Source organism: Arachis ipaensis, chromosome B08, assembly GCF_000816755.2.
Source record: "Arachis ipaensis cultivar K30076 chromosome B08, Araip1.1, whole genome shotgun sequence".
In the NCBI taxonomy this organism is placed as follows: domain Eukaryota; kingdom Viridiplantae; phylum Streptophyta; class Magnoliopsida; order Fabales; family Fabaceae; genus Arachis; species Arachis ipaensis.
In genome coordinates, this window is record NC_029792.2 from 119,224,532 (window position 1) to 119,239,080 (window position 14,549).

At 35.1% G+C, this 14,549-nt stretch overlaps 2 protein-coding genes across 9 annotated transcripts in view; one reads left to right on the forward strand and one right to left on the reverse strand.

Moving 5' to 3' along the window:
* LOC107612958 (hydroquinone glucosyltransferase) lies at window positions 477–2,691 on the forward strand. Its single transcript, XM_016314760.2, has 2 exons — window positions 477–1,008; window positions 1,528–2,691. The coding sequence occupies exons 1-2, from the start codon at window positions 528–530 to the stop codon at window positions 2,460–2,462; spliced, it is 1,416 nt and encodes a 471-aa protein (XP_016170246.1). The 5' UTR covers window positions 477–527; the 3' UTR covers window positions 2,463–2,691.
* LOC107612957 (putative pentatricopeptide repeat-containing protein At1g26500) overlaps window positions 9,958–14,549 on the reverse strand; it is a 7,756-nt gene continuing 3,164 nt past the window's right edge. The window contains exons 2-4 of one of the 8 annotated variants that reach the window (XR_002352965.1): window positions 11,298–12,897; window positions 11,131–11,174; window positions 9,958–10,699 (exon numbers count right to left, since the gene is read on the reverse strand). Coding sequence is in view for 4 of the 8 variants with exons in the window: in XM_021109856.1 (XP_020965515.1) it covers window positions 11,401–12,897; window positions 13,297–13,362 (1,563 nt within the window). In the remaining 4 variants the exon portion in view is untranslated. Of the gene's footprint in view, window positions 10,700–11,125; window positions 12,898–13,296; window positions 13,390–13,485; window positions 13,631–14,549 lie in introns of those variants that run through there. The other 7 variants (XM_021109856.1, XR_002352966.1, XR_002352964.1 and 4 more) reach the window with 7 other exon arrangements.

Genomic DNA, 14,549 nt, shown 5'->3' on the forward strand with positions numbered 1-14,549 from the left:
GGAAATTATAATAAAAAATAAACGAATAATTAATTGTCAAACAATATTGAGCAATATTTTTATGTGCAATAAAAGACTATACAATTTATCTAAAACTTTTAGCAAAATAATTTAATTTTTGTGTTAGACACTTAATTTTATATTATCACATAAAACAAAATAATTAATATTTAAATACACTATTTAAAAAATTATCTAAATATGTGAACTTAATTAAATAATTTAATTTTAATATACTCTCTCAATGTAAAATAATTTTATATGTGTATTTAATCACATAACTCCATGTTAATAAACATAGCTATATATTTTTAACATTGACCAAGTAAATTATCATAAAAAAATATATCAATATAAACTCATACATAACTAAATAAATCTTTTTATTGTCATTGTATCAAAAATAAAATCTTTGTTTAAAGCTATTCTTACGTAGCCCTATAAACTTGGATAAGCAAAAGCCCGAGAATTTTTCCTTATAAATATGTCCTTCCAAGTTCCAACTTCCAAAAGCATAAATCAATGACATGGAGAAGCCAACCCGGGTAGTTGTTATTCCAAGTCCAGGTTTCAGCCATGTTGCTTCAATCATTGAGTTTGCAAAAAGAATTGTGAAGCTCCCCAATGGCATCCATGTCACACTCCTTATTCCCACAATTGCCAATAACGGGTCTCCTTCAGAAGCCTCCAAAGCCATCCTTCAATCACTCCCTTCAACCATAAACTACACATTCCTTCCCCCAATCCACAACCAAGAGCTACCACAAGAGGCTCCAATAGCACTCACCGCACAAATCGTCGTCTCTCGTTCTCTGCCATCGATTCGCCATGCTTTGATGTCGTTGACTTCAACCTCTAGGCTTGTTGCAATTGTTGCTGACCTTTTTGCAATCGATGCACTTATTCTTGCAAAGGAAATGAACTTGTTGTCTTTTGTTTACTGTCCCTCAACAGCTATGACACTCTCCTTTTGCTTCTTTCTACCAAAACTGGATGAGACTGTAATAGGTGAATATGTCTTTATTTTTTGTGGTTGTTTATGTTACTGGTAAAGTCCTATTTTAGTCCTTAACGTTTGGGTCAAATTCTTTCAAATGTTTTATTTCTGTTTCAAATAATTTTAAATAGATTTAATATGATCCTACCATTAAAGTTGACTCTAAGTTAACAAAATAAATAACGTGGACACTAATAACGTTACTTATGAAGTTATATATTCTTTCATGTGTTAATAAAATATAATAAAAACTTTCTTATAACACTGCTTTCCTCCATTTTTTTTAACAAAATTTCAAATCCTAACAAATAATCATCACTTCTTCAAAATCAAAAGAAAAATTTTTATATTAGTGATCAATTGAATAGGAGGTTTAAAAGTTTTTAGGATTAAAATAGAACGTTTGAAACATTAGAAACTAAATTAGGATTCGACCCAAACGTTGTAGACCAAAATAATACTTTACCCTATGTTATAATAAGTTCCATTTTATTGTGTTAATTTCTTCTTTCAAAACAAAAATGTAACAGGGGAGTTCAAAGAGATATCAGAGCCGGTTCGAATACCCGGTTGCGTGCCTGTCCCCGGTAGAGATCTTCCAAACCCGGTGCAAGATCGAAACAGCGAACTATATAGAAATTTTCTTCAACGATGCAAACAACTACGTTTTGCTGATGGGATCTTAGTGAATAGTTTTAGAGAAATTGAACCAGGGCCTATAAGAGAATTGACAGAGGAAGGAAGAGGCTATCCAATGGTTTATCCGGTTGGACCCATTATACAAAACGGTTCAGGTAATGAAGCAAATTTTGATCAATGTTTAACATGGCTGGACAATCATGTACCAAATTCTGTTATTTATGTGTGCTTTGGAAGTGGTGGGACATTATCACAAGACCAATTGAATGAGCTTGCCATGGGTTTGGAGCTTAGTGGCAAAAAATTCTTGTGGGTTATAAGAGCACCAAGTGAATCAGCAAATGCTTCTTACCTTAGTGGTAATAACAATAATGGTGGAGACCCTTTACGGTTCTTACCATCTGGGTTCTTGGATAGGACCAAGAAACAAGGTTTGGTGGTTCCTTTATGGGCACCTCAAGCTCAAATTCTTAATCACCATGCAATTGGTGGGTTTTTAACACATTGTGGATGGAACTCGGTACTTGAGGGTGTCATGAATGGGGTTCCATTAATAGCTTGGCCTCTATTTGCTGAACAAAAAATGAGTGCAATTTTTCTTTGTGAGGATCTCAAAGTGGCACTAAGGGTAAAGGCTAATGAAAATGGTTTAGTGGAAAGAGAGGAAGTTGCTTGCGTTATAAGAAGGTTGATGGAGGATGAAGAATATAGGGAAATTAGGAGAAGGATGCAAAGTTTAAAGAACGTTGCAACTGAAAGCTTGCAAGAAGAAGGATCTCAGAATAAAATTCTAGCCCAATTTGCTGTTCATTTGATGAAGAATTAGGGAAATAGAAGGGTCTAATATATTTTGTTAAATATACACTGTACAAGTTTATATGTATTTTTCCGGTTATTTTCTTAGCTTTATTCATGTTAAAAAAAGCTTAATCAATTATTTAGAAAATTTAGAGGTTTCTGTAACTCTTAGAAATAAGGTAACTTGGTGAAACTTCCCTAGATCAATTCATAGACTTGTTCTTCAAAGTTTATAATCATAATAACTTTAGTTTTCATTTTCTTGCATTTAGAAATTCTTAAGAACATTAAGACATAATATACCCATAAAAGTAACACTTCTCTTAATCAAGCTTGAGAGTTGAGATGAAAGAAATAATATCTTGTTGACTAGATCAAATCAAAATCATATTCCTAATTTATTTCATGAATCTTTTCTGTAAATAGAATTAATTATAATATTCTTTTCGGTTTTAGTTTAGCTTCTTTTTAGAGATTTTATGATTAGAAATCTTTCCTTATTTTAGGCTAGTATTTTTTTCATTTTCTAGTTATTTCTATTTCTGTAATTCCTCTATAAAGAGATGATTTCCTGTACATTTGAATATACATAATATTCAAACACTTCAAGTTGGTATCAGAGCAGAATTTCTGCACTGTGCCTTTGATTTATAGATATGGCTGACAGTTCCTCAGTCATTAATCATGAACAAAAGGAGAACACCACTCCTACTCCATCAGATTTAAAATCTGAGCAACGGGTACTAGTTAGTGGTGACTCCCATTCAGTTCAGATCACCACATTTCGACTCAATGGGTCAAACTACCTTAGGTGGTCTCAATCAGTTCAGATGTACATTCGTGGAAGAGGGAAGATTGGATACCTCACCGGTGAGCGAAGCCAGCCTAATGTCACTGACACACAATATAATGTGTGGGATACCGAAAATTCCATGGTGATGACATGGCTGGTAAACTCAATGGAGGAGGATATCAGTAGTAACTATATGTACTATACCACTGTCAAAGAATTGTGGGATAGTGTCAAGGAAATGTATTTTGATCTTGGGAATAAATCCCGGATTTATGAACTTATTCTAAAAGTTAGAGAAATTCAACAAGGGAGTGATAATGTCACCAAATATTTCCACACATTGAAGCGGGTGTGGCAAGACCTTGACCACTTCAATAACTATAAGTGGATTTCAGCCGCTAATGCCAAACACCACCAACAAATAGTGGAAGAAGGGAGGATATTTCAATTTCTTGCATGCCTCAATGTGGAGCTAGATGAAGTTCGTGGCAGAATTATTGGAAGAGCAATCCTACCCAGCTACCCTCAATTGGAGAAGTTTTTGCTGAGGTTAGAAGAGAGAAAACTCGTAGAGCTGTGATGATGGAAAAAGGCAAGACTGAACAGACTTCTTTGGAGTCTAATGCACTCTTTGTGGCACTTGCTGCACTTAAAAATTCATCAAATCAGAAGCATCCCTCCAATCTTTGGTGTGACCACTGCAATAAACCTCGTCACACCCGAGAAACCTGCTGAAAGATTCATGAAAAACCAGCACATCTTAAAGGCAGCAAACCTGGTCCCAAAATACGTTCTACCCCAACTACTCATGAGGCTGAAAAATCATCCTTGAGTAAGGAACGGGTTGAGCAGCTCATAAGGCTGTTAAATTTCAGTTCTGTATCTAGTACTTCTAGTGGTTCTTTGGCTCAAACAGGTAATTTTAGTATTCCTATGTCCCTTAACTACGCCTCAAACTTGAATACACCATGGATTGTCAATTCAGGTGCATCTGACCATATGACCAGCTTCTCTCCTTTATTTAAAACTTATTCTCCTTCTTTTGAAAATGAGAAAATTAGAGTTGCTGATGGTAGTTTTTCATCCATTGCTGAAAAAGGTACAATTAAAATGTCCAAAAACATTGACCTAAGAAATGTCCTACATGTACCAAAGCTTTCTTGTAATCTTCTCTCTATTAGTAAAATCTGCAATAATTCCAATTGTGCTGTGGCATTTTTTGACACTCATGGTATTTTTTAAGACCGGACCTCGGGGAAGATGATTAGCAGTGCTAAGATGATAGACGGACTCTATCATTTTGAGGATATTTCGGAAGATAAAGTAGCTCAAGGATTTAGTGGTATAAGTTCTATGCTTATAAAGGACCAAATAATGCTCTGGCACAATAGACTAGGACACCCTAATTTTCTATATCTCAAACATTTGTTTCCAAGTCTGTTTAAGAATATTGATTCTTCCTTACTTAAATGTGAAAGTTGTATTCGTGCAAAAAGTCATAGAGTTCCTTACTACTCTCAACCTTGTCATGGATCTAAACCTTTCCAGTTGATTCATAGTGATGTATGGGGTCCATCGAAAATAACAACTCAATTTGAAAAGAAATAGTTTGTGACTTTTATCGATGACCACACACGACTATGTTAGATCTATCTCATACATGAAAAATCTAAGGTTTCTAAAATTTTTCAGTATTTTTCAAAAATGGTAAAAACTCAATTTGACATAAAAATTTCAATATTAAGAAGTGATAATGGTACTAAATTCTTTAACAAAAATCTTGATGAATTTCTTCAAAAAAAAAAAAGGTATTCAACATCAATTTACATGTCCCAATACACCCCAACAAAATGGCATTGCTGAAAGGAAGAATAAACATCTTCTTGAAGTAGCATGTGCCATTATGCTTGAGGGTAATGTTCCAAAGTATTTATGGGGAGATGCTGTCCTAACAGCAGCTTATCTCATAAATCGAATGCCTACGCGTGTGTTAAATTACTGCACACCGTTGGATATTTTCAAAAAGAATTTTCCAACATGTAAGTTGCATTCTGATTTACCTTTAAAAGTATTTGGTTGTACTGTATTTTTGCATACACCTTCACCCCAAAGTAAACTTGATCCAAGGGCAGAAAAATACATTTTTATTAGCTATTTTCCAAGTCAAAAGGGTTATAAATGTTTCAATCCACACACAAAGAAATGTCATGTGAGCATGGATGTTACTTTTTTGGAATATGAAACATTTTTTCAGAAAAAATTTCTTCAGGGGGAGAGTCTAAGTGAAGAAAATTTTTTGCATGAACCTTTACCCACTCCTATCTTACATATTGAGGATACAACTTTCACTGATCAAACAAATTCTAAAATAATTGCCAAAAAAGATATGAAAATCAATTCTGAAATTGTGGTAGAATTAGTTGGAACACAAACAGAAAAAGAAATACCATAATAAGAAAAGGAGCTTCGATGTTATGTTTGAAAATATCCCAAGAAGAATAGAGACCAGCTCATCATCTCTATACCAACCCAATCTGAAAACCCTGAAGACAACCCAACTGTAGTACCTAAGGATCTTCCAGGTAAATCTGAAATTGCTACTTCTAATAATAATTTGCCAATAGCCCTTAGGAAAGAAACCAGAACCTGCACCAAAAAAGTACTCAAAACCAGCACCAACCATTCTATTTCCAATTATGTCTCTTATCTCTCTCAAAAACATCGAGCTTTTACTTCTGAAATTACAAATCTGTTTGAGCCTAGGAATATAGAGGAAGCACTAGATGATCTCAATTGAAAATTAACAGTGATGGAAGAGTGGCATGCACTCAAGAAGAATGAAACTTGGGAGATTGTAGATCTGCCACAGAATACAAAATTGGTTGGCTGCAGGTGAGTTTTCAACATCAAGTGCAATGCTGATGGAAGCATAGAGAGGTATAAGGCTAGGTTAGTAGCTAGGGGATTTACACAAACCTATGGAGTAGATTATCGAGAGACCTTTGCTCCAGTTGCTAAACTCAACTCTGTGCGGATTCTCTTATCTCTTGCTGCGAATTACAATTGGCCTTTACATCAATTGGATGTAAAGAATGATTTTCTGAATGGGGAGCTAGAGGAAGAGGTGTTCATGAAACTTCCACCTGGATTTGAGGCTAAACTAGGGAGGAATAAAGTGTGCAAACTAAAGAGATCTCTCTATGGATTGAAACAATCCCCAAGAGCTTGGTTTGAACGACTTGAAATGGTGGTGAAGGGACTTGGTTATACTCAAAGCCAAGCTGGCCATACACTTTTCTATAAACATTCAGCAGTTAATAAAACTGCCATCTTAATTGTATATGTGGATGACATTATTCTGACAGGTGATGATAGCTTGGAGCTAAAAGACTTGAAAGAAAAGCTTGCCAAAGCTTTTGAAATCAAAGAACTTGGCTCATTAAAATACTTCTTTGGAATTGAATTTGCAAGGTCTAAGGAAGGCATTTTTATGAACCAAAGAAAGTACATCCTAGATCTTTTAAAAGAGACGGGATTACTTGGTTGTAAAGCTGCTGAAACACCTATAGAGCTTAACTTAAAATTGAAGCCAACTGAACCAAAAAATATAATGGACAAAGGGAGATATCAGCGGTTAGTGGGGAGGCTAATCTATTTATCCCATACACGCCCGGATATAGCCTTTGCTGTGAGCATGATAAGCCAGTTTATGCATTCACCTGGCCGAGAACACATGGACGCTGTCTTTAGAATCCTAAGGTACTTGAAGGGGTCGCCTGAGAAAGGGTTACTCTACAAAAACTATGGACATCTTCAAGTAGAAGTCTATACAGATGCAGATTGGGCTGGGAATGTCATTGATAGAAGGTCAACATCTGGGTATTGCACCTTTGTTGGAGGAAACCTGGTTAGTTGGAGGAGTAAAAAGCAGAGTATTGTGGCACGAAGTAGTGCAGAAGCTGAGTTTAGAACAGTGGCTCATGGAATATGTGAAGCACTATGGGTAGAGAAAATCCTACAAGAACTAAAGGTTCCCATTTCTCCACCAATAAAGTTGTATTGTGACAACAAATCTGCAATTTCTATTGCCCATAATCCAGTTCTACATGATAGAACTAAACATGTTGAAGTTGACAAGCATTTTATAAAGGAAAAGATTGAGAGAGGACAGATTTGCATCCCATATGTTCCGACCACGGAACAATTGGCAGATGTTCTAACTAAAGGATTACTCAAGAAGACCTTTGATAGCATAATAAGCAAGCTGTCAATGAAGGATATCTTCAAGCCAACTTGAGGGGGAGTGTTGACTAGATTAAATCAAAATCAGATTCCTAATTTATCTTATGAATCTTTTCTGTAAATAGAATTAATTACAATATCCTTTTCGGTTTTAGTTTAGCTTATTTTTAGAGATTTTGTGATTAGAAATTGATCCGTCACCTTATAACTCGGTCTTTATTGTGCATTATGAGTTATAACTCGGCATTAATTATCATTTATTCTTTGCTTGTAACCCACACCTTCATTACCGACTTAATGACCATCATTTCAATCTTAATGACCAAACGATCATAACATGAATATCATTTATCAATTCTATGCCTATAAAAGCTAAGGAACTTTCTATATCTAATTCTAAGGGGGCAACATGATAAGTTCTATAAGTTCTATATCATGTCTTACATTCTATATTCATAGAATTATTACACACAACACATAATAACTTCTATTTCATGTCTTACATTCTATATTCATAGAATTATTCTTATACCTCTTAAACACTTACTGACTTGAGCGTCGGAGTGTCTTTTGCAGGTACCCACCCCCTTGTTCTCTTATTGCCGACGTATAACTCATCCCGACGAGAAGTTTGAAGACATTCATCGACAGACGAGCTATACACTGGCCAAACTCAGCAAGAACAATTGGCGCCGTCTGTGGGGAGCGAGTAAAATAATTCCTACTCCCCTCAGGTTCATAAAACTTGAATTACATTCAAATTTTTGAACCAATTTCAACAATCTTGTTTAAGATTTTATTTAATACATTTTATCAAATTTTAATCTAACGTATCATAATATTTCACATGTCATAATCAATCCGAGAACAAACTCGGCTTTCAACCAATCCGACAAAAACAAAAAAAACAAAAACAAAAACTCGGTTTTCAATCAATCTAAGTACAAACTCACATATCAATTTTGCTAACTTTTTCAAAGTTCTCTACTTACACAAATAAAATTATATATTTTATTCAACATACTTTTGCATTTATATTTTTTGTAACTAATATTTACTGATTTATTAGTTATATTCAAATCTCAATATATGTTCTATACAATAATGACATATAACAACCATGTCAATTACATTTTTATTTCATTATGTATTATATTCTTATTGCTTAATGATTTCATTTATACAATTAAATGACGGTAATGATGAGTTTAAATCTTAAAATTGGATTCCATCAAAAATTAATTGTATATCAATTGTATATAACTATTATACTATTCATTTTATGCTATTAACTTTTAGGTTACTATTTGTTTAATACAAAAAGTTAAGCAAAAACACATGCAAACATTCAAAATTTACTATTATTGCACGAGGAATATTCTTCGTCATAAGTGGAAAAGTATCCCCCACACAACTATCTTGATTGAATGACTTTTATCACTCAATTATTTTTTAAATAAGTGCCGACATAATAACCCGACTAAGCTTGGGGGTTCACCATATCATTATTCACTTATCTTTTAACAGAGTTATAACTCATTTTATTTTCTAAGCTTAGCCTGGATCATATGATCGGCAGACAAAGCTTGGGAGCTGTGATCTGTCACCTTATAACTCGGTCTTTATTGTGTATTATGAGTTATAACTCGGCATTAATTATCATTTATTCTTTGCTTGTAACCGACACCTTCATTACTAACTTAATGACCATCATTTCAATCTTAATGACCAAACGGTCATAACATGAATATCATTTATCAATTCTATGCCTATAAAAACTAAGAAACTTTCTATATCTAATTCTAAAGGGGCAACATGATAAGTTCTATAAGTTCTATATCATGTCTTACATTCTATATTCATAGAATTATTACACACAACACATAATAACTTTTATTTCATGTCTTACATTCTATATTCATAGAATTATTCTTATACCTCTTAAACACTTACTGACTTGAGCGTCGGAGTGTCTTTTGCAGGTACCCACCCCTTTGTTCTCTCATTGCCGACGTATAACTCATCCCGACGAGAAGTTTGAAGACATTCATCGACGGACGAGCTATACACTGGCCAAACTCAGCAAGAACAAAAATCTTTCCTTATTTTAGGCTAGTATTTTTCCCATTTTTTAGTTATTTCTATTTCTGTAATTCCTCTATAAAGAGATGATTTCCTGTACATTTGAATATACATAATATTCAGACACTTCAAGTTATCTTATAAATACTTATTTGAAATTTTCCCTCTATGTTAAGAACTAGACGTAAGCAAGTATTGGTAGAATATAAACTCTTATCTCCTTTATTGCTGCTTGTTTTATTCTTTAAGGATCTGAAAAACTGTTTTCAAAAATAAAGATGAAGTCTACATACTCTCGGCTTAACCTCATACAATTTTGAAATTAAATCTAGGTACTAACTTCTTTCGTTGCTCACAAGTCTTAAGACTTCTTTTGGTTTCAGAAGGAAAGAAAAAAACCAGTATCTACACACGATTCAAACAACTCATATTCCATCAGGTCATTACCAACAACATAACTCATTCAATTTTGGCAAGTTGAGGTCCTACGATTTTTTGGCAAACAAACTAAACAATTTTTAATTTAAATCCCTACCTCACTTCCGAACTTTGATTGCACTTCTAGGAGTCCAAAATCACCAACCAAATCCTTAAAGCTTCAAGATCATGGTGAATGCCAATTTTCCAAAATTGAGACGACGCAGGAGAATCTTCTCTCATGACCGTTGATGAATTATCCTTGCTCCACTCTGATTTTGCCAAATGTGTTGCATGGTTGTCCTTTTGTCATTTCAATCATTTGTACAAGAATGTGTGAATCACAATTTCACACATTCTTGATGACAAAACCAATAACAATCTAAGGTTTGATCTCAGCCATCTATAAGCTTGAATTACACAGCAAATTATACATGACAAGGAGTTGAACCGACTTTTGCCTCGTAACATTCTTTGTTTGATGACAGTTTCAAAGGAATCATAGATAAGCCACTCATTCCAAGCAACTTAGTTGAGTCTTCATGCAAGTATGCAGCAAATCAATGGTACAAAGAAAACCAAATTCTGTATCTTCAGACAAGCCCATATGAGATCCAAGATGTCTATACCACAGCACATTTTAAAATAGAAAGCTTGCAAAATGCTCCAGACAGCACACTTTTTCAGTTCACAAAACCAACGTAAGATGCCAATAATCGTCTTTTTATTTTCTGTAGAGAAGTCCTCATTAAAGCTATGTATATGTTAAACACCAAGACAGAATAGAATGGAATAATGGAACATGCATAAAGATAATCTTAACACATACTAGGACAAGGAGCAGTGAGCACTATGCACCCTTTCATGAAACTAAGTCTTAATGTGTCAATTGCATTCTCTTAATCTAGAAATGGATTCAACTTGGACAATTTTCCATTTTTTAATGTGTTATCACTTTCAAGTTGTTAGATTTAGAGGAATCAAACATGCAGAAAAAAATAATGATTCATTAGCTCATACTCCATAGTTAAAAAAAAAAAAAAACTGCCAACATACTGTAATTGCGATTATGAAGGGAAGATAACAAGTTGAAAGCATCTGTAATAAATGGGCAACTACAGAAACAAATATATTGCTCAAGAGAATAATAACAGTTCATTACCTTAGAAGCGGTAATTGCACAAACTTTTCCTTGAATGATTACTTCTAAATTATGGGTTCATAGAGAGGTGCAGATAATTTAAGAGAAAAAGAAAGTAGTAGTTTGTCAATAACTCTGAAAAACAATTATAATACAGATATATAATTTTAAAGGGATATGTTATATACCAATTACCAATGCTGGATGGAGATGGCACTGTATCACAATGCTGGATGTACACACAATATTTTCCAGTTTTCATTCATTTGCCAATTTGTTTAACAATTAGATTTACACATCCTTAGTGTCTTCTGATATTGGAAATCTGTTCCTTCTCCTATCCCTAGTAGCCATCTTTTGTCCATATCTCTCAAATATGTCTGCCAAGTCAACCAAACCGACCTCTCTCAACTTCTTTCCCATCTCCTCAAACATAACCACACCTTCCTCATTTGAAAAGTGGTGCAAGAATTTATTGTAATCAAACCTTGGCACCTCAAGCCCTCTGTTCATCACCCTCTCCACATACTTTCCAGCTTCTTTCGATTTTCCCACCTTCACCAAACCACCAACAAAGATAGTGTCAAAATTGATAAGTGGATCAGACCCCTTCCTACCTCTCCTCCCCAAATGCCCTTGTAACAACATTATATAGGTATGCATTGTTGGTTCACAACCTCTCCTAATCATTTCCCTAAACACTTCAGTCGCCTCACTGGCCCGCCTCAACCTCACAAGCCCTTTGATCAATCCATGATATACACTTATATCCGGTGAATCAATCTCCTTCACAACCTGATAAGCCTCCCTAACCCTATGTCTTGAGACAAGTCCGTAAACCACGGATCCCAGAGTCAAGTTATCAACTTGAATCCCTCGACTACGCATTTCATCGAACACCTCTTGTGCATCACACATCATCCCTTTCCTACACAACCATTTGATCACCAACTTATAACTCGAATCCCGGAGCTCATCCATCCTCTTAAACCTTATTGTCCGGAAGAGCTTCAACGCCTCGCCACACATATCCTTCTTGAAAAAAATATCCATCATTTTCTCAAAAGCTTCCAACTCGGGCCTAACCCCATCATCCATCATCAAATTCCAAACCTTTGAAGCCTCAATCAATTCACCCTTATCACAATAACCCTCAATCAAGATCCTATAAGTAACTGCATCAGGGTTAACCAAATCCCTCAACTTCAAGACAACATGCTTAGCCTCATCAACAAGCTTGCAACCACACATTGCTCCAACAACCTTGTTTAGTGTCTCCAGATTGTAGCCACACCCATTTTCATTCATCAAGTGGAATACCTCAACACATTTCTTCAATTCCCTAGCACCACCCAAAGTCTTGAGGGCTATAATGAAGGTCTTATCGTTAACAAAACAACGTCGTGCCATATCAGAAAGAAGGCTCCAAAAGAGGTCAATGTTACGAGACTTTCCAATTACATCAAGCATCTTGTTGAAGGACACAATGGTGTGAGGGAAAGTGGGGTTTTGTTGCTGTGTGTATTGGAAGAAGCGGTAAACAGGTCTCCATGAATAGGGGAAGGTGTTGCAAACTTGAAGGAAGAACTCGTGGGTGAGTTGGAACTCAGTGGAGGCGAGTTTCGAGTTGAGGCGTGACTCGGGCATGTTTTGTTGCTGATACAAGATAGTGCAGACTCGGCGGAGCTGGTCCTGGTTCACCGGAGTAATGGGGTTGTTGCCTGTTGTGGCGATTGTTGTAAGGAGGCGGTGGTTGTTGATGAGGGTGGTAGTTCGTCGGAGAAGCATCTGTAACATTGAATGCAAGTATGAACACTGGGTTATCACCTATCTATTTCTCATCTATTTTCACCATAAAATAATCTTTGTAATTCTTACACTAAACTTAACTTTTAAAATGCAGAAAGCATTCGAGAGTGGTTGCACATTCTCATTTATGATACGTATTTAGCTATCACAATTATCAGGAAGAAAATAAATGAGGTGATTAAGGTTCATGGTATCACAATTACATCATGCGAGCAGTTATTTACAACTAACACAATCATTTTGAGAATCATAGGTTACGGTGAAAAATCCAAATTGAATTAGACTAACTGCTTAAGGCAACACATTTTATAAACAGGGCAAATACATCCAGCACATAAAGTAAATCGACTTCAAAAGAAAGATAGGTAGGTACCATACCCCTGCATCAAGAACTACAAAATGTAATAACTTGTATAAGAATATACCCCTATCCTCCCCCTCCATGGGTTGGCTTTATCATGATTTGGTAACCTGTTTTGCCAGATTCAGACTTCATGTTATAGAATGATAAAAGAAAAACAAAGAATAACGGCTTTCAAGGAAGCTGAAATCTATAGAGAAAGAAACCTGTCTGGCAATCTTCTAATTAACAGCTTGAGACACAAGCCTCTACCTATAAATACTCTTATCAACTTCCCCACAAATGTGCTTCCTTCAATCTCATTCATTATTCTTTTCCCAGAAAAGAGAAAAAATCAACAACCTCTCATCACTAAAGAAAAAAATACTACTGATTATCAATAGGTATGTTATCATGGTTAAGGCAAAACAGAAGATCCAAAGAGAAATAAACAAAAATGATAAATACAGAAGAAAAGTCATTTAACAAAAAAATGAAACAGAAAAGTTTGCATATAAAATTCAGCTTGGGTTGGCCAAATGAAAATTGATTAAGCAAAACTAGAATTGCTATCCAAGGAAGCAGACCACACATGATCCATACTGTGGACATCTTATTCAATTCACACCATAGAATTTTCCAAAAAGAAAATATACTGATAGACTTAATGAAATTATAATGCATTTGTATACCAACTAATTATTAGTGTTTCAAATGCAGCAATTGCTCCTACACCTATTGCAATTGCACCTGTTTCGAAAATCCCAAATTCATCACAGGGTAGGTCTCCTTAGTCAATGGCTGGTAGTGTCAATGTTTCAAGAAGGAAGAGTCATAACAACAAATATCAACAACATTATTGGGTGTTCAGTTCAGCATTACAAATTCCCTCCCTCCAAATGTTTTGTCAATCAATAAACAATTCAATTGCGTGCTCCTGTCTGTCATCTTTGACAAAATTCAATTCTTATCAACCCATATTAACTCCAACATTCATTTGGTACCATTATTCCCAATTTTCAAAAAAGGCTTGCTGCTTCAGATTCAATTAGCTCATCATTGCTCCTTAGAGTCCTCTTCTACGTAAGTATAGTGCCTCTCTTTTTTTACCACTGTTCCACCGCCTTCGCCTTCAACTCTCTCTGCAGCTCCTCTGCTCCACTGATGCATCTCTCTCTCTCATAATGGTTCAACGCTTCTTGTGGTGGACCCATTGGATGGAAACAGGGTGTTTTTGTGTGATTTTTTTTTTTGGTGACTTGTGTGAATTAATATTAGGTAACTAAATTTT